The sequence below is a fragment of the Anser cygnoides genome, chromosome 3, assembly GCF_040182565.1.
Source record: "Anser cygnoides isolate HZ-2024a breed goose chromosome 3, Taihu_goose_T2T_genome, whole genome shotgun sequence".
NCBI lineage: Eukaryota > Metazoa > Chordata > Aves > Anseriformes > Anatidae > Anser > Anser cygnoides.
The window spans coordinates 121557147-121584559 of record NC_089875.1 but is presented as its reverse complement, the minus strand read 5'-3'; the positions used below and the strand labels follow the sequence as shown (position 1 = coordinate 121584559).

The 27413-nt window shown below is 59.5% G+C and overlaps 1 protein-coding gene across 8 annotated transcripts in view; it reads right to left on the bottom strand.

Moving 5' to 3' along the window:
• Positions 1 to 36: 36 nt before the first annotated feature.
• The window catches only part of EFR3B (EFR3 homolog B), a 39417-nt gene continuing 12040 nt past the window's right edge, over positions 37 to 27413 (bottom strand). For 7 of the 8 annotated variants that reach the window (XM_048079377.2, XM_066995148.1, XM_066995147.1 and 4 more), the window contains 22 exons: positions 25209 to 25285; positions 24475 to 24602; positions 21448 to 21598; positions 17117 to 17238; positions 14897 to 15046; positions 13565 to 13699; positions 13146 to 13224; positions 11815 to 11950; positions 11140 to 11301; positions 10444 to 10555; positions 8591 to 8642; positions 8189 to 8361; positions 7412 to 7487; positions 6512 to 6673; positions 5952 to 6083; positions 5795 to 5862; positions 4925 to 5052; positions 4465 to 4556; positions 3895 to 3943; positions 3491 to 3597; positions 3248 to 3297; positions 37 to 2958 (listed from right to left, as the gene is read on the bottom strand). In XM_048079377.2, coding sequence (XP_047935334.2) covers positions 2853 to 2958; positions 3248 to 3297; positions 3491 to 3597; positions 3895 to 3943; positions 4465 to 4556; positions 4925 to 5052; positions 5795 to 5862; positions 5952 to 6083; positions 6512 to 6673; positions 7412 to 7487; positions 8189 to 8361; positions 8591 to 8642; positions 10444 to 10555; positions 11140 to 11301; positions 11815 to 11950; positions 13146 to 13224; positions 13565 to 13699; positions 14897 to 15046; positions 17117 to 17238; positions 21448 to 21598; positions 24475 to 24602; positions 25209 to 25285 — 2447 coding nt within the window. In that variant the 3' untranslated portion in view covers positions 37 to 2852. The remainder of the gene's footprint in view (positions 2959 to 3247; positions 3298 to 3490; positions 3598 to 3894; positions 3944 to 4464; positions 4557 to 4924; positions 5053 to 5794; positions 5863 to 5951; positions 6084 to 6511; positions 6674 to 7411; positions 7488 to 8188; positions 8362 to 8590; positions 8643 to 10443; positions 10556 to 11139; positions 11302 to 11814; positions 11951 to 13145; positions 13225 to 13564; positions 13700 to 14896; positions 15047 to 17116; positions 17239 to 21447; positions 21599 to 24474; positions 24603 to 25208; positions 25286 to 27413) is intronic. The other variant, XM_066995145.1, reaches the window with a different exon arrangement.

The following is a 27413-nucleotide window of genomic DNA, read 5'->3' as shown; positions in this document are numbered from 1 at the left end:
GTGCCGACACAGCAGACCCCGTAACAGCAGACCCCGTAAGATGGCAACATCAACATTTATTTGAGGGTGTGTTTGAAAACACCGACAGCCTCGCGGCCCTCTCCCCTCCTGCCCTCGGCTACACACGAAAAAAAAAAAACACAGTGCCCCGAAATACAGAGATGGAAACGCACACATGCACCTAACGGCCAAGTTTATAGAAATATACTTTGTCATCTATACATACACCAGTATCTAAACTAAACGTGACGTACAAACAGGTCACTTACACGGGGGGGTAGGGACATTTACAAGTGGAGCTGGGGGCCTGAAAGGCGATGCTGAGCGCAGCCAGCACCCAGTTTCGGAGGGAGGGAGGAGGGGGGTGCAGCAAAAGGGATCAGCACTGGGAGCGGGGGGACCTCGTGGAAATCCCCCCACCAAGGGTTTGTCCACGGGGTAACATGCAGGCCAGCCTCTGGGAGCCCCAAACGGCACCGGGCCCCCCAGGATGTGCCCCGTACCATCCCCACGGCTCATTTTCAGCCAGGCAGGCTCTAAAGAGCAAACCCTGTGCTCTCCTTCCCCCCTTCTTTGTGTTTCGGAGGGGTTTTCCCCCCAGGCACACAATCTGGGGGTTCATTGCTTTTCCTACTGCATTTTCATCAGGACAGCAATGGAAGCAAACCCTCCTCTGCCATGCAGCTTCTTCGTGTTCCCGCTGACAGCCCCAAAACCTCACCCAGCCAAAATTCAGGCTCCAGGGGGACTGGGCATAATCCAGGGAGCAAAAAGGGACGGGAGTGGGGGACAGAAACATGGGGGGACCCTGAAGAGGGGCAGCGGCAAGGGACAGCCTCGGGCGCTGGGCAGGGTGGCAGAGGCAGAGCCCTGCTGTGAGCGGGGAAGTGCTGCAATCCAGTCCCGGGCACCGAAATACACCCTTTGTTTTTCCTGTCCTCTTAAGCTAGGTCATTTCCTAAACCCGGATTACAGGACGACCACACAAACAAGCGCTGACCTCGGGGCAGCCGCAAACTGTATCCGCCACCGAGAAAAAAAAAGAAAAAAAAAAAAAAAGAGACCAGAAAAAAAAAAAAAAGATGTTAATGTGTAATTACAGCTTAAAATAACTGCCTGAAGATCTGCGGCGAGACGTGGCAGAGAAACGTGGCGTGGCCGAAACGAGGAGCAGGAGGCAGGCAGAGGTGCTGAGGCCACCAGGCACGGGGTGGGGGCTGCGCTCCCCTGCTGGCCCTGTGCCACGTGCAGCTCCCACGTCTCCAATTTTAGACCCTCCCGCAGCTCTCCACGCAGGGAAGTCGGAGGCGGTGTGGCCGGCTGGAAGGAGAGGGGCTGCCCCAGGATCTTATAGCCGTCCTGGTGCAGGAGGCTCCGTGCTTGGCTCAGCCAAAACCTGCCTGACGGCAGCAGAGGCTGCAGGCTGAGTGCACCTGAGCTCACCCTGAGGACAGCTGCAGTGCACCAAGGCTTGGAAGGCATTTGGGAGCAAGATTCACCCTGTAAATTACTCAGTACCTCCCGGGCATCCTTTTCTTCCCCATCCCTACCATCTTCACCTTGCACTTTTAGTTCAGTAGGAGCCAAAAGGATCCCAAATTCTCCCAAGAGGGTATTTTCTATCACACGTCTAAAGAAAAACTCAACAGCCGCATTTCTCCCCAGTCCAAATCCAGAGGTGGGATCCAGAGCCCGCCAGGTGCAGGGTCTGAGGGCTGGACCCCATAAAACACCTCCTTTTTGGAGGTGCATTTTGGGTGCAGCCACCTTCCCGCGGCGCTCGTGTTCTTCGTGGTTAGGGCTCTGCTGATTTAAGACAGGATTTAATCGAAGGGATTCTGTTAAAAAAAATAAATCTCTTCCTCAGACAGTAACCCCAAAACTGTGAAATCCCGAACCAAAAATGTGAAAACGGTTGGTTAACGCGTTGATAATCCCAACGTGGTTGCTCCTCATGCCTTGTGCCACGGCTCCAGGTACCCCACTGCACGCACGCTGCCTGCGGGCCGTCAGACTGAGCAACCTGCTGACGACATGGACAAGAAGCACAGCTCTTGTAGACTTCCCCTCCTCAGAAAAAAAAAAAAAAAAAAAAAAGGCGTTTTCCCAAATAAAACATGTTTTCAGGTGACCTGGAACCAGCCAGGCTGCTGCGTGCAGCATCTACATCCATGATGGGACAACTGCCACCCTCGTATCGCACCGGGCACCCCCTCGTCCAGGGCATCAGGGCAGCTTCAAGTGCCCGGGGAATTGCCCTGCACCAGGGCAGCTGCCAGGAAGACGCAGGCTCACAGGCCAGGAGCTGGATTTGGGGACTGTACCCACCCCAGCGACCTGCCTCGAGCACGAGCTCCAGCAGGCTTTGCTTTTACAGCTGCCCCGGGGCACGCTGTGCCCCGCATCCATCCTGCCTTTTACGCTCTCGCGCCCTCCAGCTTCCTCCTGCACCCTCGCCAGGGGCTCTCGATGTGGCTGACAGATGACGCGGGGAGGGATTCCCCAAGGAACAGGTTTGCTTTTTTGCCGGGAGGATGTACGTGCCCAATGCTGCCCACCAGGAGCCAGACCCTCTCCTCTCTCCTCCCCGAAACCAAAACCGGAGAGGGAGGTCAGAGCAACGACACCTCCCCGGCACCTCCTGCCGCAAAACGTGGCTGCAGAGGGTCACGAAGAAAGTACAGGAGACAGGTCTGTGGTGCCAACGAATCTTGGGGTAGCCTCAGTGTCCCGTGTCCCTATCTGTCACATGCACGAGGACGCAGTCCCCACGGGGCCGGCGGTCTCTCCCCCAAGAGGTCCTTCGGCACAGGCTGCGCGGGGGCGGCTCCGTCCTAGCAGCACAGCCACCCTCAGTACACGCACAGGTCCGGGAACTTCATCTCATACACCGGGATGGAGTGGTTTTGGGGCTGGCCGTAGGCAGCTGTGATGGTGCCCGATGGGCTCGGTGGTGGCCTGAAAGAGGAGGGAGGGAGGGAGGCGTTTTACAGAGTTGTTTCATAAAAAACTAAAGCCTGCTGTAAAAAAACATGCATCTTACACCGCTACAAACCTTCCCCAGTGCCCCAATAGCTCAGGGGAATTGCAGCAAACAAACCAGAAGCTACTCCCAGCAACCCTGTGCCACCAGAGACACCCCAGTCCCGGGCCAGCACCCACTCCCAGCACCCTGCGAGCACCACGAGCGGGATATGCTCAGCTAGCGGTGCTCAGCACGGCGTGCTCGGCCGTCTCCCCAACTCACCGTATGGTGATCTCGAAGATCTGGTTGAGCTTGCTCTGCAGCAGCGTCGCCTGCAACAGACACGGGGGCTGTGTTAGTGCAGCTGCACCCCAGGGACTGCAGCCCAAGCAGGACAAACACCCCGCCGGCCTTCCCAGAGAAGGAGGAGGGTGGCTTGGCAAAATTCAGAGCTGCGCCGCCACCGTCCACCTCTCCCGGGGGGAGCAGATTGTGGGGGTTTAGAGAGCCACGGCCCCGACTCACCCGGGCGCCGCAGTGAGCAGCGATCTCCTCGAACGGGGCTTTCTGAAATTTCTCCACCACTTGTCGCCTCCGCTCTCGCTCCTGCTCCTCCACGGCGACGCTGTCTACTGAAGCAGAGGGGAGATGGCTCTCAGGTGCTCCCCCCCGCCCCAGCACGGGCCCCCCACGCCGCACCCCCACCTCCCCAGCAGGCAGGGCAGATGTGGGCATCCCTAGAAAGCTGAGGATGGGTCTTTAGGGACACCCCAAGGGCCAAGGAGATGGAGCTGCCTGGCCACCCTACAACCTGGGTGTAATGCTGCTGTGGCAACGCACCGTGGATCCACGGTGTACGCACCCAGAGGGGTGACTGTACCCACGCACCACCCACAAAACACGTCGGCCTCCACCTCTCCCTCACTTACCTATTGCCTTCTTCAGCGTCTCATACGTGATCTCTTCTGCTGGTGCTCTCTAAAGGGAGGGGAAAAGCAGAGGAGGCTCAGTACACAGCACAGGACACTGTTTGGGGATCACAACATCCCAGAACCAGTGCCAGGGGCTGCATCCTTGCACCAAAACACAGCCCGTCCTTAAAGAACAGGGATCTCTTTCCCGACAACCTGTACTTTTTAAGTGCTTTTTCAGGCTAGACTACCCTGGCTTTACATCTCCCATGGCTAAGAAATACGCATTCCAAGAAAATAAAGATCTGACACCCAAAAAGCAGTGTGAGACCCTTCCTGCTGTGCAGCTCCCCTTGCATGCTGGGATCCATCAGCACCTGGAGGGGAGCATCAGTGGGAGACGGGGATTTTCTGCCCCCCGCTTGCTGCCAGACATACCAGGGCTGAGTTATACACCCCTGTGCTCACAGCCAGCCAAACACGCAGCCAAATGAAGAATTACAACCCAGCTGCACACTGCCAGGCTGCCAAAAGCTCACAGCACCAAAGGAACGATGCAGTTTCTACATGCCTGGCGTATCACGGTACCTGCTCTCGCTCAGGACTGTTTCTCGACTCCACTTCGACCTGTAGGGAAATGGTCTCACCGATGCTCTTCCTCTTGGACAGGCGATCTTCATCTGGGGAGGAAGTAAATGGACAGAAGAGCTAATTGCAGCCACCCCAGCACCCCCGGATGTACCTTGTGTCCCGTCCCCAGGGTAGCAGCCAGTCTGCTCAGGTTTCCCCCAAATTCACCCGGCCCAGCAGCACCAAGCCAAGCCCAGCGGGCTTCGTGGCTCCACCAGTACAGCCTGCCATGCATTTGGCAACCCCAGAAAGCTCCCACCTGACAGTTTTGTCTCTCATTTTCCCCAAAACGGCACCTCTGAGGGAAGGCAGACCAAACACCAGGCCCACGTGCAGCACAAGAACTTCACATCCCCATCGCTGTGCAGAACGAGGAACTGGTTTCCTGCCCCCTGGTCCTCCTGTACCCAGCACGTACCTGTCAGCTGGGGGACGTAGGGTGTGCTGAGGCGGTCCGAGTTGTAGCCGCTGCCCCCCAGCACCTCACTGATCTTGCTCTGCCAAAAGAAGACCTCCGGGCCCAGGCGGTCGAGGCTCTTGCTCAGCCTACAGGGATGGGAAAAAAAAAACCAACAAAAAGCAGGGGAGATGGCAGCACCTCTTCTGCTCAGGGAACAGCACCAGGAAGGAGGGGGCTTCCAGCTCCTTTCAGTGAGAAACAGTGGGCTCATGTGGCTCTGCTTAGTGCCACCACAGCTGGACACGTCACGGTATCTCTGGACTCACCGGTACAAAGCCAGGGAGTACCAGAAGCGCCCTTGACCCATCACAACAGACAGACGTGCTCAACAGCAGAGCGCCACCCCAAAGTAGGGAGTGCCTTGAGACAACAGCGGCACTCAGCGGGGCGGTTTCTCCGTAAGGGACCTCACCACCAAACGTGAGGGATGCAAAGCGTGCCGAGGCTGTCCCAGCAGGAGTGGGACAGCCCAACCAGCCTCGGCCCCGGGATGATCAGCATGCAGAAGGTGTCTGTGAAATGGTGGCACACCGTCCTGCCGCCTGAGCAGGGAAAGGGATCAGCCAGCGGAGCCAATCCCGGTGTATGGCCAGCTGTGAGCACCAGCTTTGGCAGCTGGACCCTTCCCTGACTGCATGGGGTCCTCCTCATATCAAAAAATAGGATGAAGAACATGATGTCCTTCCCACCGTGCCATCCCCGGATGGGAAAGGAAGACAAGCAGAGGCACACCAAGGGTTGATCGACTCTACCACCCATGCTCCTACAGACGCCGAGTCCTCAGGATCAGCTAGCAGGGAAGAGGGTGTTCCCAGAGGAGGCTCTCACCTGGGCCTCTCCACGAACACGTCCTCAGGGAGCAGATAGGGAGCCTCCTTCTGCCGCATCTGGATGACCTGCAGAAGGCAAGCAAGGAACCAAGCTCAAACCTCGCAGGTGCCAGGGGAGCTGCGGCAGACAAGGCATCAGCCCGAGCCCTTCGCACCTCGTGGATGTGCTGGCAGAAGGTGGGCACGGTGATGAGCTGGCTGATGAGGTTCAGGTAAGCTGCTCCGAGGGCAAAGAGCGCGCAGCGGTTGTACGCCGTCAGGTTGTCTTCGTTGATCTGGGCCATCTCCTGCAGCAGAGACACAGAGCCGTGAGACGGGGACAGGCAAGGTCCCGGGGGGGGTCCCCATCCACCTCCCAGCACCACCGCCCTGCAAACATCCCAGCTTTTGGAGCAGGGGCTGGGGCGTTGCAGAAGCTGGCAAGCTGACTAGGATCAACCCCTGCAAGTGCAGATCTGATCCCACTGTGGCAGAAGAAGCCAAGAGTGGGTGAGGAGCTTACACCCCCCTTGCTCAGAGACCCCAGCTCCAAAATAAACCCCCCTCCCAGAGGCTCCTTCACTTCCTCCGTTGCCTCTTCCCAAGTATAGCCCACATCTGGAGAGATTACGTCTGGAGGGGACAAGGCTGGGTAAGACGCTGGGGAAGGAGCATCCTGGCCCACCCAGCACCAGCGCTGAGCACCAGCAGCGCACTCAGCTTCCCATCTGCCCACCTGCACCGCCAGCACCAGGCGGATGAGGTCCACCACAACCTCCTCGTTAGCCAGCTCGATGCTGATGAGCATCAGCATGCTGTAGAGAGCCTCGTAGTGAGCCTGCACGTTGCTCTCCTCCTTGCATATCAGGTAGATGTGCCGGTAGAGCTGCTGGCCGTGCTGTTGGGACACGGAGGGACACGGTCACCTACTGAGCACCCCCTGCAAGCAACGCTTCCATCGACACAAAGAAAGAAAAGCAGCAGGGCCCAGCAAAGGGGCCACCATCCACGCACGATCCAGAGCTCCTCGGATCACCAAGCAGATGAAGAAAGCCCCAGGAGAGGGAGCTGTGACTACCAGGTGGTGTTTTACCATCTGCTGCTCTTCCTGACAAGGAGGAGGCACCAGCAGGGCTGAGAGCAGCGGCTGGGGCAGGCGAACGGTGCTCGTAGCACCAAGCCCTGTCTCAAGGCAAACGCAGCTCTTCTGAGCCCAGGGGCTGCGCTGCTGCTCCCTGGCGTGCAAGCGAATAAACCGACCCTCTCTCGGCCTGAAGTTAGTTCCAGAGGGGTTTAAAACATTTTCGGGCATGGTACAAAGTTGGGAGAAATAAAAATAATAATAATAATTAAAAAAAAAAAACGGGTAACTTTGAAAATCACTTGATAAGCAGCATTTGGGACACCAGTACATCCTGAGGTAGTCATTCCTCGGGGCAAATAGCAGATTTAGAGGTCTACAAAGGCCCACGGGCGAAGCACTGATAAAAACTGAATCCCACTGGCTTTTCCCGAGGCTATCCCCAGGTTTAGTGGCCTCATGGGACCCCAGGTCTCCAGAGTACCTTGGGGAAACCGAGACACTGTTCCCACATGGGTCTGCGTAAGGACAGCTCGACCCAGACCCTGACACTACCTTCTTCATGAAGACAGTATCCTGGCGCGAGCATTTCTCCACCTTCAGCTTCAGGACTGAGATGTCGCTGATGGTGCTGCAAGGAAAGGGAAGGGAAAACTCAGACAGGAGGAGGACGCATGATTCCCACACGCCTGCAGAGCTCTGGCCAGGAACGAGCCCTCTGGGAGGAACCAAGGGTGGGGAAGCTGAAGGGTGGCTTCAAAACCCGTGTGAGCAATTCGGATATTGAAGAGAGCCAAACCACTACAGGATTTCAAGGCAGTGGCACTCAGGAACACAAAGGCAAGTTGACGAAGCAGCATGCACGCGGGCTACTTTAGCAGGACCACCGCAAACCCCATGGAGATATTTCCATGTGAGATTAGTCACCTTCTTTAGCTTCATTCCTCTCCAGAGTAAGGCTAGCTAAATGCAGCGCAGCGACACCAGCGCCCAGCAGGGCTATCTGTGGGGATGCAATGCAGTCGATGAACCCCCTCGAGGATATCACTGCTCCTGCAAATCCTCCTGGTACCAGTCTGCCTAACTATGGTTACGTCCAGCAGCGTGGTCCCACATCCCTCTGGGCACAGAGAGGCCCCCGCACCCCTCTGGCTCCCGGCAGACCGTTCCTCTGCAGCATTAAACCACCCCAGAACTGGCACCCGATTTAATAACAACCCTTCCAGCAGCTCCCAAGCCTGCCAGCACCCTCAGCCCGGCAGATCTCCCTCCCAAAGCCTGCTCTGTGGGGTCTGCGGGTCCCAGCCCCGCCGGGGAGCCCCGGGCACGTACCTGATGGTGGCGAATTTCTGCCGGTTGCCGTGGCGATCGATGAAGCTGATGAGGATCTCGAGGACAAAGAGGCGTATCTCGGCATCCTCCATGAGGGCTGAGGAGAGCAGCCTGTCCAGGAAGGCGCTGGGAAGCGCCGTGAGCATGTTACTGCACTGGAAGCCCACGGAGACCTGCAGGCATCAATGAAAAAGGAAGGCAACGTGAAAGCGCCGCTTAGGGGATAAAACACAGCAATAAAGAGGGGATGCAGGCAGAGAAACTTAAGTACAGTTTGAGCTCTTCCTAAACTGCTCAAGGGGAGAGAGCTGCTGAGCTCAGGGCCCCCACAGCAGCAGGTGCCTTTGGTCACAGGCCTCGAAGGGGCTGGACACTCCTGCAGGGACAGCGACACCTCCATACCTGCAGCAGGGACTTCAGGAGCATGATCTGCGTCAGCCGGTTTCGGTTCTCCCTGCCGGGGAGAAAAGAAACAAATGCTAGAACCCGGGTGAAAACAAAACAACCCTCCTCCCACACCCCCAAAGAACAGAGAGGCCTCAAAGGGCAGGAGCAGTGTCCTGGGAGTCACCGCTGCACACAGCCGTGCTGTGCAAGTCCCCAGAAAACGAGGGTTTACCAGCCAGTAAAAAGGCAGCCGAAGGAAGGATGAACACGAAAGAATTCATCCCAGCTCAGGTACCAGAAACAAGCAGGCACAAAGCGAGCTCAGGATGACGAACTGCTCCGCACGCGCCTGTCCCACCGGCAGCTCCCGAGGGATGCCAGGCACCAGATCTGAACAGGTCCCTCGCTTTAAGCTGCTGAAGAGTGGCAAGATGAAGCCCAGCCCTTCCTGTACCTTTGCTTCTCGCTCCCATCTCTCTTCTTGCAAAGCCACCGTGCACCACGTTTACACTTCGGGGATGTATAACTTTTTTTTTTTTTTAATGCAAACAGAAGAAATCTTGAATTCTTTACTGTCTGAACTCAATCCTTCCTAGCCTTCTGCTGGAAGAAAGGGACGCATGGAGCTCCGGAGGCATTTCCAGACTGTCCCATCACCAAAACCCACAGCCTACCCCTGCCTACCACCACCCAGGGACTAGGCTACACCCCAAGTGGCAGCATTCCCCGAGGCCGAACCGTAGGCTGCAGCTCCTCTGCAAGCTGCTGGTCGGGTTCAGTCAGACATCCATAGCAAGCACCATCCTTCGCATCTCGTGGGATTCAGAAATTCTCCTGGAGGAAGCTCGTGAGCAGCGACAAACAGCCTGGCGTGGCCATGCCAGCACTGAGAAGTGGCTGGTGAATGGCATCAAGGGGCCACGAGCCTGATCCTGCTGCTGCAGAGAGAGCTGCTGAACAGCCCGGGGAGCCCAGCACGTCTCTCACGACATGAATCAGGATCGAACCAGGAATTACCCCCACGTGAGCGAGGAGCAGAGCACGTCTCCTATCAGCCCAAGCCTCTCTCCCACCAGAAACAAGTGGGAAGAGCCTGACCACACTCCGAGGACAAATATAGCATGAAAATCTGTTCGCTCTTTACCTCCACGTTTCAGCGCCAATACCCTCGCTCCAAATAGCTCTCAGACTCGGTTCCAGCACTTCTCAAGGGATTATGTTGTTTGGGTGTTTTCCTTTCCCTCTCTTCCCCCGCAGCCGGGTTTACACACCGCCTACCGCCCAGTGGCAATAAAAGCCTGGAGGCAGCTCGGAGGGGCCAAACACGGGGTGGGGAGGCAGCAGGGAGCAGCTGGTCCCACGAAGCCATAAGCTTCTCAAAAACATAAGCTTCTCAGAAGCCAGCGGCCGCCTTGCTGCCCTAAGCATCCCATCTGAAGTCACTCCCCTGAATTTTATTCTTTCTTCCCTGCTAATTTGGGACGGCACCCCCAGGACTAAGCTCCTCACCCGAATCTTTCAGGTACCCGAAGGAAAGCGGAGTTCAGCTGCAGCATCACTGCCTGTAAATACCTTTCCCCCTTAATGCTCCAGTGTTTCTAAGGACCCCAAAACCTTGTAATCATGGCTGCAGCAGACGGCAAAGCATTTTCAACAAGGATCTCACGTTCCTCAACTTCCTTTGGCGGAAGCTGTTGATGTTCAGACTTTCCAATAATGCACCCACATCCCACCCTGTCCCCAAAGGTGGGAAGTTTCAGGAGCTCCCCAGCACTTCCAGCCCCACGTTTTTGCTTCCAGGCATGGGACAGAGCAAGGAGAGCAGGGCAGGGGAAAGGAAGAGGAGGGAGGAAGGCATCCGTTCTCACCCAGCTTTGCCAGCCTCGATGGACTGCTGCGAGGACGGCAACGGCACCTTGTTCATGATGAAGACCATCACCTCGGACTGCTGGTACGTGGGCAGCGTGCTGGCGAAGGACCCTGCGGGGACAAGGGCACGCTGGCAACTTGTGAGCCACAGCCCACCACCCACAGGGCCTGCCGCCCTGAAAGTACCAGGGCTGTGGGGTCTGCCATCCCACCTTGCTCCGATCCAGCCCTCAGCCAGGCTGGGATAGGAGAAGGCCTCCCCGGCTCTGGTCCCTGCAGGCAGCTTTTCCTCCAGGATGATTCAAAACCCATCCAAACGCCTCCCGTGAGGAACAGCCCCAGGCTCAGGCAGGGCAAGGTTGGGAGAAGCCAAGCCCTGCCTCCAACCCCTCTTTTTTTGGGTACATCCCCACCCTCACCAGCTCCTGCAGGCTCTACCTGCCCTCTCCTCCTCCTCTCCTTCCTTCCTCAGGGTCTCCTACCCGGGGAGAAGCTCAGCTTTGCCCGCACGCAGCAGCTCTGCCGGGGATCGCTGGGGTTGCGATGCCACCTGGCGATAACCCCCCGCCACGCAAGGGAGAAACTCCCACTTCCCATCGCTGCTTTTAGGACGAGGGTGATTTTGTTTCACACCCTGAGATGCAGAAGGCAGAAACCTCCCACGCCGGGGGGCCACGCGCTGCAGGACACCCCACCTATGGTTTTAATGACGGCCTCCTGGAACATCCTCTCCTCGTGCTCCTTGATGATCTTGGTGCTGACGCCTGCGGCGCAGTCGTAGCTCCCCGTCAGCGCGTAGTCGATGCTGAGCCGCAGCTGCCTCAGCAGGGTGTTAAACACCTCCAGCACCGTGGGACCTGCGAAAGCCACAGGGGAGAGATGGGGGAGCTGTGCCAGAAGAGAGCCGTGCTTCTTCCCAGGGAGCTGGAGCCCGTAGTTTCCCTAAGGATGGCATGGTTCATGTCTCCTATTACCCCATAAACTGACTGAAAACCCTTCTGGCCACACGCGCAGTAAGTTTTAAACCCACCAGTCAAGACAGGAGAGAAGCAGACTTCTAGGGGCAACATCAGCTCGGTGTATTCGGAGTGAGCCCCATAAAAAGAGCCCTGAAAATCCCTTTGCCCCCCTGCGTGGAGGCGAGGGCTGGCATCGCACTCAGCCATCTAAAGCCAGCCGTACGTGGGTGTCGTGCTCGGGTGCGCTGAAATGGCACCCAACGGATCCCCAGCTCTCCTCGAAGCTCCGGACCAGATCCCCCAGCACCGGCTCACACCCGGGAGCACACCAAACCTCCAGCAGCTCTTCACATCTCCCACCGAAACATACGGGCAGCAGGACGGACGGAGAGGACGGATCCGTGCACCTACCTACAGATCCGGAGGCTGCGATCACCGCTGCCTCCGAGAGGACCTCCACGATGCCCGCGCGCACGGTGGCCGCGCTCTTGCTGTTGGCGTCCAGGTGCCCCAGAAGCTGCTGGATCACAAGGTGGGAGTGCTGCGGCTGGAAGGAGAGCGGGAACGTCAGCGCAGGTGCCACGTGCACGAGGCGGTGACCCTCTTCTGGGACCCATGCAGCCACCAAGGACAAATCCTGCACACGTGCCCAGCTGTGCCGAGTCCCTCGCTCTTTCCAGCATAGCTCCAGATGCAGAACAAGAGGGCACCCAGAGGAAGGCTGTTTTACGAGAGCTCAGAGCAATCTGCACGGGGAAAAATGTTCTGAAGAGCTGTTGAGATCTAAGGACATTGTGACGATTAATCCTGGGGATTTCAGGGAGAAGGGTCCCGCTGAGTTATTGCGACCCTACACCTCCAGTGTGCATTAACAGGATTTTATAAAATCTAGCAGTGCTGTAAAGGATTTTAGGCAATTTGCAGGATTAGAAACATGAAACGGGAGCGGGGGATGGCGACGTGCTCGTCAGAGCACTGGTTCTCCAAGCAGAGCTGTGGTTTGGCCGAGTCCAAAAGCAAAGCAAACTGCCAAGGGGGTGAAGTGGGGCAGTGGGTCCGGGGCAGCCCCAGCACCGTGGGGAGTCAGCAGCACTGTACCCATCATCACACAGGGACCCACGCGTGGAAAAAGAAAGGACGGGCCATTTTCCTTCACTTTGGGGGTTACCTAAATGGCATTTCCATGGCCAGGGCTCCCGGTGAAAAGGGGAAGAGTCTGGCAGGGCCTGTCCCTGTCTAAGGACTTTCCACCCCTCCTTTTCTGCAGGGACGGGGGAGCTTGGGTTAAATTCCCACAGCAGCGATGTGGAAAGGGGCAGCTTCCCACCAAAGCCAGGCCGCTTCCTTCGGAGCGTTTCACAGCCTGCTGCCAACCCGCCTGATTCAGCAGGGCTTTGCTTTCTGCTGAGAGGGAGGCGGGCGCTGCCGGGACTGAGATACGGGCTCCAGGCACAGCACCCTAAAACGCACCCAGGTGGCACAAAGCGAGGCTAAGGAGCATCAGACCTTTATCTGCGGGGCCCCCAGCCCGCCCTGCCACGCAGCCCAGTGGCTGCACCGTCTGCAGCCTGTTTTGGGGCACGTTCAGGGGCTGAGCCCATCGCAAGTGCTCGGTCTCGGTGCTGTCGGGATGCAGCAATGCGGCAGCTGCTTTGACTCAGCCCAGCCCCAGGCGCTCCCGGGCACGCACACGCGTCCCCAGCCCGCGCCGCTGGCCACAGCCGCCCCCCCCAGCTCCCCACCTGGATCGAGTACATGATGATCCTGAAGCAGCGGGTGGCAAAGATCTTCGGCTCCCAGAGCGAGTGGTTATCCAGGTGGCTGGGGAGAGATGGAAACGGAGGGGACGGTGACTGCAGGTCCCCCGAAGCACGCAGTGCTGCAAAGCTGCCCCAGGAGCCAGGGACAGCCAGGAGCAGCAGGGAGCAGGCGACGCGGGTGAGAGCAGGGACACAAACTGCTCTCTGAAGCGACTTTTCTCAGCAACAGGTATCTATCCAGTGCCACCTTCCCCAACGCATCCAAAAAGGAGAGCTCAGCCTGCAACCCAGTCACCGTCTCCAGCACCGTGCCGGAGGAGCACGTGCCTTCATCCCACCTCTGGCCCTCGTCGGCTGCTTCTCCGTGCCCTTGTGCCGAAAAGGAAGGATGCCCAACTTACATGAGGACGGGTTTGATGGCGTTCTTGATGTTGCCGTACGCCGCCCGGCCCAGCAGCTCCCGCAGGCACCTCTCCGCCAGCTCCGTGGGACTCTCCTTCTCCTTCTCAGTGGCTTGCAGCGGCGAGGGGGAGCGGCTGTGAAAGCAGAGGAGGGCGATGAGAGTGGATCTGAGCGTGCAGCAGCAGCGGGGGAGAAGAGGCACGGAGCCCAGATGGGAGGGGATGCAGCAAAACAGTCGTGGCACCTGCCTCTAGCCCCTGCTGCCACGGGCTACCCCTCGCACCACGGCAGCCACACGTCGCCCCGCCAGGAAGGTGGCGTAGCTCCATCACGGCACAGCCCAGGCACAAATTGCTGCTGGATTTGGGCCAGATCAGCAGGCAGCGCAGGTGCACAGATCGCAGGGCAAGGGGATGTGCTGGGATGGCCCCCTTCCCTGCAGGAACGGCCCCCACATCCCCGGGACTGGAAGGAGACTCACAGTGCTCAGCGCTGGCAGGGGGGAAGGACGTTATCAGTGAGGACACAGGGCACAGTGTCCTCCCAGGGGGGGACACAACCTCCCAGAGGAGGAAGAACACAGCAGTCGGCGTGGTGCAGCACAAGTTGCGCTGAACACGCACACCCCGGAGGGGATCCCTCCCCTTTTCCACGCTGGGGCTGTGTGGCATCGCAGGGACACAGCAAACGCCTTTTTTCCGCTTCAGTGCTTCGGTTTACAAGAAAAAGGGGGGTTGCATCCAGCCCAAAGCCGTCTTCCCAGGACTGATACATCTTTCCTAACCTTCAAAAGGAAAATCCCAGGAGAAATTCGTGCCTGCTTCCCCACTCTGTGCTTCTCAGCTGAACAATTCCCCTCCAGACACCCAGCTGGTGGCGAGCAGGCAGCCAGCAGGGGGTTATGCCGGCAGAACAGAGGGCCAGGGAGCAGAGCCCTGTTTCAGCTCCTCACATTCCCCTTGCCTGGCTTTAACCTAATTGCTTCGGTAGCATTTAAGCACAAATCCTCGCAGGGCTCAGCCCACTGAGCAGGCAGCTCAGAGCCTTCGCAAACAGAGCGCGTCCTAACTGCAGGGACGGTGCTGAGAGCTCTCCTCCAGAGGTACCATGCTGCCCTGCAGTGGCTGAGACAGCAATAACCTTCCCGGCAGCAGGTAACAGGCAGGGCTCCTGCCATCTGCATCACCCTTCAGCAAGGACACTCACAGGGCTTCCCCTCTGACCACCAGAGGCCTTTTTCACACGAGGTGCAGGCACGAAGCAGCCCACGACATCCCCCCCAGGCAAAACCTGGCTGAAAGCAGCCCCGAAGCCGCCGGCAGAGCCCTCACCTCTCTGCCTCCTCCACGTGCTGCAAGTTGAAGAGCAGCGAGGGCACGATTTTGTCCATGTGCTGCGGGTCCCAGATGTTGGCTTGAAGCTCGTCGTTCACCGTCTTCCTCACCACCCCTTGCAGGCCTTTAATGCCAGACATCCGGATCCTGGGGAAAAAAAAAATCGACATCAGAATATTATCTATCTATATACGTAGGTAGAACTTTACATTTCTATACGTACGTATATATACATGGGTGAAATTGTACAAGAAGTTGGAGAGAAGGCGCTGATTCTGCCCCACAGGAGGGGTTCACATTGACAATGCTCCAATTCTCCGCTGTGGGCCTGGTACACCCTACAGATATCACTCTGCCCTGCACCCCAAAGACACTCGGCTTCCTACAAGCCGACAGATCCAAGCAGGAAAGGCTCTGAAGCAGCCCAAATCGTTCTGGCAGCAGCAGCCGGCTCCCATCCACAGCCTTTCCTGGGAAGCCCCCGGGCGAGCTGCAGCCACGCGCTAACCGAGATGGAGAGGTGGAGCCAGCAGCCCGGCCTCTCACGAGGGATGGTTTTGGCCCCGGTATGCACGGAGGGTTTTTGTTGCTTCCTCTGTTCCCAGTAGCCACACCACACCCACAGGGATGCTGGATACCAGGAAACCTGGATGTGCTTTGACACCTGTGTCTTTTCTGCGTCCAGAGCTCCTGACTCTGCTCTAATCGAAGCCATCAATAAAAATCTCCCTACGCAGCTAAGTCTGAAACCAGCCCCTCAAAACCCAATGCTAATGCCTAAAGATAGCGTGTGCTGATCTGCAGAAATAAACGCGTTGAATAACCTGCTCTGAGGTCTCCCTATCTCATTTTGCAGACCCGGTCAAGGCAACAATCTGCCCACGACACTACTCTTGAAGAAGGGCCACCGAGCAGGAGCAGGGTCGCGGGAACGCCGAGCCCTCCTTTTTAATTACAGGAGAGGCAGAATTTCTTCCAGTCTCCGACACAGCGTCAGCAGGGCCCTAGAAGTCAATTGGAAATAACGAGCCTTTGGCATCACTTCCTGATTAAGGAAAAGAAGCTACCTGCAAGTCTGCAGCGGTGACGGGAGGCTGGAAGTCCCCAGAGAGAAGCAGCAAACCTCAGGGGTTCAGGGTTTCAAACCTCAGGGGCTCACCCCTCCGGAAGGCGACAGGTCCCTGGTACCGCAGCTCCAGGAACGGCACCAGCACAGCACCAGGCTGTGCAGAAACGCTGCCTGACGCCTAGGCTCCACTCAAAAATTGCCCCTGGCAGCAGCCACCTCCTCTGCACAGGCTCCCAGCAGCAGCCACGGGTGCTGTGCCATCAGCGCCTCGCGGGGAGGCACACGGCCATTTCAAGTGCCGGGTCTTTTTAAACACGCCGCCGCGAGCCCTGGCTCTGGCAGCAGTAAACAACATTAATCTGTCTGCTTTCGTCCTGATTAATCCCCTCAGGGCACGTTTCCCATCGCAGCAAAGCCCGTCGGTGCTCAGCGCTGTCTAGAGACACGGCCACCTTTAAAGGTGGAAAATAACAGCCCGCAGCTGCAGGAGGCACTTTCTGAACGTGCAATTATTTAATACTGGGCTTCTTCCCAGCATCACCACCTTTCGGAACCGGGACCAGGATCGTTTCCTTGCCGCCTCCTCTGAGCTCTGGCCCAGCCCCGGAGCAGAGGTGAGAAACGCTTGAGGAGGCGCCGAGGCAGCTCGGGTGGGCAGCCTCCGGGTGCTACCTGCCCACGTTCTGCCCCAAAACAAGAAGTTTCAAGTGTGCTGTGCCCAAGGGCACAACGTTTGTCCCTTGTCGTGTCACTGGCTGTGCTCGGAGCTGGCCCTGCTGTCAGGACAGAAAAAGCAAACTGTCTTTTCTCACACGTGCAACGCTGCACACAGCGTCCCACACGGCACCAGAAGCTGGATATGTGCTGCACTGCATTTCCTACGCTTCTGCTTCATCCTCCCGTAGAGCCAGGAGGGCTTAACGTGGGGAAAATAAAGGAGGGGAGAGAAGAGCAGCCGATTTTAAGCCTGAGAGCGCCCAGCTCTGGGGAATCACAGCACCAAGCAATGGGCCCGTGCAGCCTGCATCCAACCTGCTCCCAAAATGAGGCGCTCCTCCAGGAAAGGCAAAGGCTGGGGGCACAGGGAAGCCCCCCGGCGTGCCTGCAGAACCAGGGACACCGCTGCTGGCCCCGCTCGTGGCACTCACTTCGTCCGGATCTCCAGGTCGTCGTGGCTGGAGTGGCACATCTCGCTGAAGCGGGAGACAAAGAAGTCGTAGCTGCGGTGGTAGGACGGGGTGTCCTCCTCGATGTTGGCAAACTTCACGAACTGGGAGAGGAGAAACAGAGGCTCAGCACAAAGGACGCAACAAAAAGAGTCTGAAAACACCTCCCCGGATCAGAGCGGACACGCACCGGGCTCCAGCAGCGCTACAAAGGACCCCGCCGCGGCAGCTCGCGCGTGCTCAGGGCCACAAACCAGCTGCACCCAGGACGTCCCCAAGCAGGAGTGTGTCACGGCACAGCCCCACCGGGCTGCAGCAGCGCTCGGGCCCGGCTCTGGGTGCTGTCAACCCCACCGCGAGCCCCAGCAGAGGGCACGTAGAAGCGCAGCGAGGCCCTGAGTTAAAGACTTCTAACGTGCACGCCGGTAACTGAGAGAGAAATTTGCCCCCGGCTTCTTTCCAGCCTCCCGGCTGGCACAAAAACCTTCCCAAACACGGCCTCGGGGTGAAAACGGCCTGGGAAATGACAAGGAGGAAACAAGCTGCAAGTGGAACCACACCCCAGGTCTGCCCGCAGCACCCGGCAAGCCAAGGTCCCGGCCGTGGCTTCTTTCCAGTCTGGCCGCACCAGCGGGCGTGGAGCTTGCCAGGAGCCAGCCAGGAGCTTGCCAGGAAAGCCGTCTGACCGACAGAGCTGGGGTTTCGGCTTTCAAGGAGAAAAATTAGGGGGAAGAAGGGATAAACTACGTTTTCAAGCTTCCTTCTGACTTCACAAACTTCTTCAAAGGGTCAAGCAGGAAGAGGAGACCTCGGCTCATGCAGTCACGCCGCCAGGAGTAAATAAAAAAGGGCAAAATAAGTAAAACGTGTGTAGCACGAGAGTGGCCACAAAATCCAAGGCGTCAGCTCCTGGCCTGAGCACACGCAGGACACGGACCCAGGCTGGATCCACCCACCAGCGCCTGGTGCTGGGAACAGATGAGGTTTGCCCTTGGCCCGTGCCACCAGGACCTCGTGCTTTATCCTCCCCCTCGGAGCAAGGGAATAAGCAGCCGGCAGAGAGCTGGGGGGATGAAATCTGCTGGCTGGATTACACTCCTGTGCTGCGCTCACGTTAGCAGGCTGGGAAAGCTGAGGCCGCTTGGATGGACACGCCAGGAAGGGCGAGGATGCTCCCTGTCCGGGCAAACGCCCCCAAACCGCCCCAAATTGCGCCGAGAGAGCAACGCCGCCGCCGCTGCATTCGAGCTCGGGAGCCGCTCGCTAAAACCGCCCTCTGGCAGGCGAGGAAAGCAGCCAAGAGACACAGAGGAGCCCTTGGGCGAGATCCAAGCCCCGACCCGCCGGCGGAGGCGGAGGACGGAGCCGCGCACGCCCACCGGCCCTCCGAGCGAGAACGTCTCCTGCTACAGGCACGTGCCGGCGCCGCGGGAAGGCTCCCTCGTGCCAGACGGGGAGGCTGCGGCACGGGGTGCTGATGTTGGCTCAGCACCGCCACCGACAGCGGCGCAGCTTTGCGGCGGCGCCGGGCGATCCCGCGGCACTCACGCGAGCCGTCCGGGGCGGCGCGAAGGCTCGGGCTGAGGTTTCGGGACAGCCTCGATCATCCTGGGAGGATCAGACTTACCTGCAGGGGGTTACCTGTCCCCCCCGGCGCCTCCTTCCTCACCCTACGGGCAGCCTCTCCTCTCTTCTTCCTCTCTGCGGGCAAACGGCCCCCGGTGCCCCCCCCGCAGCTGGCAAAGCCAGCCCTGCCCGCCCCAGCCCTTGCCACCCAGGGCCAGGCACCGATCGGCGTGCGCCTGCTGCGCCAGGCTATTAATAACGTCAGCTGCAAAGGCTGGCTCTGTACCGCCGAAGGAGCTGGCTCAGCCCTGCCAGGAACCGTTCCCAGAGCACGGGGACCGGCTCCGGCTGCTAAACTCCCTCTTACTCACCAGAAAAATGCAGGGCTGTTACATAAGGAACCTCTGTACCAGGCAGGGAGCACAACGTGGTGGGGTTTTTTTTTTGGTGTTTTTGTTTTTTTTTTTTTTAAAGCTCGTGGCAGCTCCACGTGCAGCCGGAGGCGAGGGCAGGATGCGCAGCGAGGAGCAGGCACCGGGCTCCCCGGGGGAGCCGTCCCGAGCACCCCCAAGGCCAGGAAAAGTTGTGGAAAAAAAAAAAAAGGAAGTAAAAGGGGCACGTCCTCGGCAGAGGGGGGCTGAGGTTGGCCGTGAGCCGAGGACTGTGCACCTTCCAGCTGCTGCCTGCGGGTGCTGAGCACCTCGGGGCACCCAGCCCACGCGCAAGCTGCCCCTACGAGGGCAGTTGTGGGCAAAATTGGGCAAATGCCCACCCCGGTCCCGCTGCCAACCTGTGCCCCGGGGCAAAAAGCATGGATGGAAAAGTCCCAGCAAGAGCCGGGCTGGCAGGGAGGGCACCAAACCTTCAGGGAAAGGGCTTCGTGCGAGATCCGTTGCTGAAAACAAAGCTGAAAAGCTGGCTCTGGGGCTCCGTGACCCATCTCCCACCACCAAAATCTAAAACGCTGGACCACAACGCTGCTCCTGCTGTGGTTTGAAGGGCCGTGGGGCTGGGCAGGGGTAACGCTGCCGCCTGGAAGTCCTTCAGACACAAACGCATCAGAAGAGGCACATTGAGGAGGGGGAAGAGCCGCTTAAACGACAGACCCGTGAGGGTTTGAGGAAAAATAAAGCGGGGACGACGCCGGGCTGGAAACCAGACGGTTCCTACCCGAAGCAGGGACGCTGCCCGGCAGCCTCCAACGAGGATGAGAAACCGAAGTGGATTTGAGCTGCCGCTCCGTATGTTCACCCCGGGGATTACCCAAGGAGGGGTTGGGGCGATCGCGGGCCGCTGGCTATCTGCTGCTGACGTGCAGGTCCTGGCAGCCCCTCTGCAGCTCGCGGCGAGGAGGGAGGTGTGTGGAAGGAGAGATTTCACGCAGAATGACTCACTGGGAGCAGGTTTCTATAAACAACCTCCTCCCGCCTTCGCCATCGGCTCCGTTATTGTGCAGGCTGCTCGAAGACGGCACCCACTAATTAAGCCCGAGCCCGAGGCGCGTTCCTTGTTAGCAGATCCAGGGAGAAGTGGCTCGTTATCATTACCCACTCCTCCATGAGAGCCCGCAAGGGTTCCTGTGCTGTTTGCCCTCCGAACGCCACCACGCTCCGGGAAACCAAAGGAAAAGCCGTTAAATCGTCACTCCTGATCTGGACCCCTCGTTACAGCATCCACCACCGACTGCTGCCCACGGTTAAACCACGGAAACACGGTGCCTCCTGCTCCGGGGTGCCTGTGTCAGGGCACCCTCGGGCGCAGAGGGACGAGGGTAATGCCTGGAGATCCTGCTCCCATCCCGAGGAGCTTCCCCCTGCAGCACACCTGGGGCTTGTGGTGGCATCGCCACAGTAAAAACACCGCGGCAAGGTGCTGTCGGCAGCAGGCAGCCCGGTCCCGCCGGGCCATCGATGCTCCTGCTCCTCCCCGAGCTGAGGATGAATAAATAGGTTTGCCGACGGGCAGCTCCCAGCGCTCTCAGCCGGGAGCACTCAGCAGCCAGGGAGAAGGGGGTGTGAGAGGTCTCCGCGCCTCTGCCCGTCCCTCTCCCATCACGCAGCAGAGAAAGAAAGATCAGGGCTGAGCTGCCCCTGAATTTCCCAGACACTCAAGACATTTGCCTCGTCCACCCTGCTGCCCGAAGGAGGTTCGGCTTCACCTAACCCCTCTTTTTTTTTAAGGTACACCCAGTACTCCCAGTAAAACCGGCAAGGAGCAAGCTGTCCCCCAGCAGGAAGGCAGCTCACGAGCATCCCCGCCGGCTGCCAGCCGGGATCAGCAGTTTGGACGTCACCTCGCTCGTTCGCGCTGCTCATTTCACGGCTGCGACTGACACATCCCCGGCCTGGCGAAGCCATTTATTTGCTCTGATTAAGCCAGGCCTTTTATGAGCACAAAGAGCTCCCCAAATCCGCGGGGATCATCCTAAGTCGGGCTATTGTCTGAGGCCGCTGACAGCCCCCCGTGTCCTCAGGCTCCGTTCGGAAAAGCAGAATTCGAGAGCCGGGGGGCACAGCGGCAGAGATCGCAGGCAGCGAGCGGCGGAGACGGCACGCGGGCAGCGCTGCTGGGGGCTCAGAAACCTCACGCACCGCAGGACGCGCGCGGGGGGGACATCCTAAACCCTCACCCACATGCACTCACCCCTGTCCCGGCGGGGTTTTCTGCCCCGGCCCCGTGCAGGGACGCAGGGGCCGAGGAGAGGGGCAGCAGGGCGCCGCCGCCTCCCCCCCTGCGCTGCTACTCACCGAGTTGGTCCCCAGGATCTGCAGGTTGGGCTTCTCCGACTCCAGCAGCTTCGCCACCATCTTCAGGAAGCTCTCGACGAAGAGGTTGATGCTCTGGCAGTGGCAGGCCATAAGGAGCTGGTCCAGAGCCTCCATGGCGATGCACACATACCTGGGAGCAGGCAGAGGTCGGGGTCAGCACGGGCGCAGCCCCACGGCCCTCCCTCTTCCCCCCTCCTCCCAAACCGCCCGGGTGCTCCCCAATCAAGCCAACCTAACGCCCACCTTCTGCCCCAGCTGACCCAACGGGGAAAAGTTTACACCCTAAATAACCTCCGGAGGTTGTTAGGCTGCCCCCAGCATCCCTCCTCCTAAGGAAGACCCGGCTGTTCCAGGACCAGGGCTGCCAGCAACACCGTGCAGCCCTCCCCGTGTCCCCTCCGGGCTCCCCTTGCCTTCAGCCGGTCTTTACGTCCTGCGGGGGAGTGCTGGGACAAAGCAGGCTCAGCATCAAGGGCAGCAGCCCTCGCAGATCCAGCCCTGGCCAGGGAGGAGGGACAGGATGAGGCCGCACTGCCAGCGGACTCAGACTGACGTGCTCCGAAAAAAAATTTCATATTTCGGCACAGCAAAGTATATTCCCAGGACCACCGAAGTTCCTGGGGCGAGAAGCATTTCCTCCAGCAGGAGCTAGACCCAGGCTCTTTCTTAAACCGTTCCTGCCACACTCCTGCCTCCAGAGGAAGCCGGAAAGCCTCGTGCCCAGCGCTGAACCTCAATCGCGGGCCCATTCCGGAGGTGGCAACCGATCGCGGGATTTGTCGGGTGGCACTTCGCGCCTTCGAGACAAATGGGACCGGCTGCTCGCAGCGGCTCCGGGGAAGCCTGCGGCTCGCAGGCTGCCCTGCGGCGCTCGCTGCATCTGGCTCAGGAACGCTGCAGCAGCCGGAGCTGCTTGTGCCAGAGCTGCCGACTGCCCCCCGTGCACGCGCAAAGCCCAGGGGAGAAGCAAACCGCGACCTCCGACCGCTGCGAGCAGATATTTATTCCAGCTGAAGATGCCCAAAACAGTCATGCAAAAAAAAAGAAACAAAGGCAGCGACTGCACAGTTTCGTGCCTCTGACTCCTGCAGGACCTTCGACGTACCCAAACACCTGACATGGATCCAACACCAAGACACAGAGCACAACAAACTTTCCGTCTCTTTACCACCTCCCCCTGACTCCTGCTTTCTGCGCAGCTCTGAATCAAGCATCACAGCAGCTTGCATCGGGCCCGGACCTCCTGCCGCAGCCGAGGAAGCAGGTGGCAGGCACAGACCTGTGCTCTTTATCCCGAGCACGATTCATCCTTTAACCTCGATTTTGTGCTCCAGCTCCTCGCGTGGCCAGATCTGCCCGGGTGACACCCAGAAGCAGCTCGACGCAGCGAGCTCACAAGGAGGCTGACAAGATCTGCCCCGTGCCAGCCCCGAGTGCACATTAAAGGGCAGCTGGAGAGGAAAACTGCCCTCTCGCGGGAAGGAATAAGTCCTGAGCTTCCAGGTTCCAGCTGATAAAACACAGCAAGACTGATCCTTTCTCCCGAGGCCCCAGGAACTGGTGAAACCTGGCTGCGTGCTCGAGTGGAGCCTGTCCTTCAGACACCGCTACAGCTCGTCCAGATCCCGTGAAAATCAGCAGCCGAGTATTCCTGGGCCTGCCAGGCTCCGACCCATCTGTCAAACTGGGTTAAAAACGGCCCAGAGGGAAAAAGGGCAGGAAGAGGTGACCAACAAGCGGCAGGAAGCATCAAGCCCCTTTCTGGGAGGAAAGGAGGCTGAGAACGACGCCACGTGTCCGATATTACCGCGACAGCGTGACTTCTCTTTCGGGGACGTTTCAAATCAAGCTTCAAAACTTAGCCTGCATGCACAGGAGGACGGGGAGGGAACACGTCCCCCCGCCGAGGCTTGCCATTAGACGTCAAACCTCTCCGACAGCCTTTCTTCTCCCGGCATCGCGAGCAGAGCCCCGTTAACAGCCGCCCAGCCGCGGAACACCAGGCAGAGCTTTGGACGCCCTGTCCCTCCCGGTGACGGGTGAATGCGGACGAGGCTTTGAAGGTTTGCCAGCTCTCACGCTTCTGAGGCGGGCTGCTGGCTTCTCTCCCCCCCCAGGGATGACAGGCAGGCTGGAGCTCGCGCCACGAAGCTGAGCCGTGGCTTTGTTCAGCAGACGGCGAGGATCAATCCAGGAGCTGTTTCAAAGGGAAAGGAACCCCCCACCCACCCCCCCGAGCTCCCCCGGTGCTTCTAATCAGGGCACTCAGCTATTTCCAGGCGGGTGCTGCCTCTCCCTGCAGTAAACACGGCAAAGCCTTGCGGGGTGGGAACGTGGAGAGAACGGGGCCCGGGTGGGACCAAGCCGGGCAGAGCCAACACGGCAATCCCCAGGCAGCCCAACGCATCCCCCCCCACGTGCTCTCCTGAAAAGCATCAGCGCGCTGCCCCTCATCCTTGGTCCCGCTCGGGCCACGTCAGCGCGGCTCCGCGGAGATGTGGACGGGCTGCGGCACACCCAGAAGGGTCCTGACTAACCCCCAGCAAGGGCAGCCCCACCACGGACACGCTTGTCCGTAGCCAGACTTCCCACTGGCTCTGCAAATGTCGCTGCGGGCTTTGAGAGGCCAGGAGGGTGCCGCAGGCTCCTCGCGATGTCCCAGGGGGACGATGGCAGCCCTGCAGCGGGGGACGAATGCTGTACGCACGCAGACCCCTCCAGCAGAGGCATCGCAACCCCAGGGAAATGCTGCGCGGCTCCCAGCTTGCCCGGCCCCTTGCAACTTTGCCAGGAGTTTGCACATCCCTGCGGGCTCCCACATCTCACTTCTGGAGGCAGGACACGCCGCAGTCCCTCTGCAGCATGCTAAAAGCTTCGGGACACCCTAGAACACACGGGCGAGCTGGGTTCCCCACACATCCCCCTTACCCAAGACCCCGCTCCTATCTCCTGGCCCGTCTTTATGCCGATGACAGAGGGGGCCCGAAACAGCCTCCCAGCCCTCACCCGTATCGGTGCCGGCTCACGTCACGGATGAGCCGCTCGGAGAGGTAGGCACCGATGCGATCCAGCTTCTCCGGGGCCGACAGGGCGTAAAACGTCAGCTTCTCCATGTTGGTCTTCACCAGCCCATCCTGAAAGAGAGCAAGGCAGGGCGTCAGGGCCTCCCGGCCAGAGCCAGCAAACATCAGGAGCGTCTGCAGCAAACCTTGGCGGCGACGGCAGGTGCCCGGAGCACCCCAGCCACCTCCTAGCACTTCCCCACTCCTTGAATGCTGGGGAACGCAAATGGGGGCTGCATTTGGCCCCAGCTTAGCGCCCTCTGACGTGCCACAGCTGAGGGCGGCCCTGGCGGAAACCTCCACGGAGCACCCCACACGCTGTGAACACAGCCCGAACCGTTTTGGCAGCGTCTCGGCTGTGAAACGGAGACAAAGAGCCCAGGTTTGGGATGCTCCCGGAGCAGCCGGCGGAGCCCTTGGGCATCCCCGTCCCCCATTCAGCGGGGCAGCAGGCGGGGCGCCGACTTCCCTGCCTCCAGGCAGCGTAAGCAGCTTCCGAGCTGAAGCTTTAAGAGGGCCCCGCTCTCAGAAGCTGCTTTTCCTCTCCACAAACCGGATTTGAAGTGAAACCACTCCTCCCCGCGCGGTTTTAGGAAGGCAGAGCACCCCCCCAGCCTCCCGGGAGCCGTTTTGGGCAGCCCCCCAGAGCACGGACGCATGAAGCAGCGCCTGGTTTACCTCTGGGTCCTCGGGGAAGATGTTGTCCACCAGCCTTTTGTAGCGGGGACGCAGGGCGCCGCAGCAGCCGCACACACCTGGAAGAGAGGAGCCGGAGCCGGTGAGCGGGGCCAAAATCCTCAGCTCCTGGGCAAAGCCCTGCGTGGAGATGCCCTTGGTGGAAAAAACATCCCCGGATTCAGCGGCACTGGCTTGCAGCGCAGGGCACCAGCCTGCCGACAACCCAGCTTTTTGCAGCCAAAAAAAAAAAAAAAAAAAAAAAAACAAAAAACCAAAACCGGGAAGAAAACCGCAGCTGAGAGGCAGGGAATTGGCTGTTGACCAGCGCCATTTGACGTGGGACCGCAGGGCTGCTTCTCTCACCCACGAAAGCAGCGCCCTGAGGTACAAAGTTCCCTTGAATTTGGGTCTCTGTATCTCAGATCTTCCGCAGGTCCTCGGGCCAAGAAGGAAGAAAAGGAAGAGGGCACACCTCGTTGCGAATTGTGAAAGGAAGACGCGTTTTCCCACTCGCAGCCCCCAAGCTGAGCTGCTGAGCACCGCCAAGCGCCCCCGACTCTCCCCCTAGCTCCGGGCCGCGGGACAGCACGGGACGGCAGTCCCTGTACCCCCACGAGGACACCAAGCCACCCGTGTGCCTCACGGTGCCACCCCACAACCCACGGCGCCGTGCTCAGCGGTGACAGCGCCGGGTAAAACCACCCAGAACCGGGGGCAGACAGGAGCCGGGGGTTACCGCGCGCAGCCCCTCTTTTTGGGGTGCCTCAGCCATCGCAGCAGCTCGTCTCCCCATGACTCTCCGAGGGCCAAAACGCCCTTTATAGGGCGTTAATTAAACTCCCCTTGATTGGGAGCGAAGCCCCAGCCACCAAACGTCCCAAACCGGTTGCCCTGCCCCGCTCCGTTTTTGGGGAGCTGCTAAAGGGGAAGCACGAAGCCACGCCAGCGCTGGCCGCCGAGAAACACCTGCAGAGTTTGTTCGTTTAAAACAAAAAACAAAAAAAAACAAACCCCGAAGCTCGGTGGGCGCGCTGCCCTTCGCACCCCCGGGTCCCCCAGCTCCAGCCCCCTGTTTTCCTGGCCCCGGCGTCACCGGGATGCTGCGGGATCCCCGTGGAGCGGGATGCTGCCAGCCACCCCAAAGCCCCGGGGAGGCGTGAGCAACGCGGGGCTGCTTTTTGGCTAAGGGGACAAAGCCGTGCCCTTTGTGGGGGGGGAGCCGGTGAGCGCCCCCGCCGGAAGGCGGCACCGCGCTGTGCTCAGCCCTTCCCTTTTGGGGTCCCATTTGGGGTGCCCAGGAGCAGCACTTCCAGGAACTGGGGCGGCACAGAGCTCCTTCCTTCTCGTGCTCGCCCTGCAACCCCCTCCGCTGTCCTGGTTTGCTTCCAGGTCGCCGTACCCGCTGCGCTCCTTCCTCTCAGCCGCCTCGCATCGATTGTTCTTTTCCTCCCCGAAGTACCTTTAATCTGGCCTCGTAATAAATTCTCGTTTGCCTTTCGCACAAACGAGCGCCTGACGATCTCTCCCCTGAATCCTTTTAGTGCCTTCCCTTCGCCCGGGACGGCGGAGGCAGCAGCACGACTTACCCCACCCCGCTGGCTCCCAGCGACCCCATAAACCAGGCGCCCACCAGCTCACCCCACAAAATACCCGGCGGGCTTCCCCGTAAGCGATCCCATTAAATCCCGCAGCCTCGCGGGCACTTATCCCCCACTCCAGCCGCGGGACTTGGGAGCGTTTCTCAGGCCGAACCCTGGGAGAGCAGCCACGTTCCCAAGCTGCCGCCCTCGCCCTGACGAACGGAGCCAGGAGCAGACCCGGCAGGGCTCCATCGATAATAATTACTTAATTAAAGCCAGTGCCTTCCCTCTCACCCGGCGTGACCCTTTCTTCTCCAAGAACGAGGTTTTTTGAGGCCTCACCTGCAGGCAGAGCAGCAGCAGGACAGAGACGAAGCCCTGAGGTGCCTGCCGGGGGGGGGACCAGGCACCGCCACCCCCCCAAGGGAGCACTTGGGGCTATTTTTGGGTGGGGGAGGCCAGCACCGTGCTGCCCGCACCCAAAACCACGCCGGGACACCCGCGGGCAGGATCCCACAGGGCCCAGCTCCAGCCGGAGGGAGGACAAAGCCCCGTATCGGGGCCAGCAGCTCCGGGCACGACTCTCTGATGCCTCGTACGAGGGCTGAGCTCGCCGCAGCCGGGC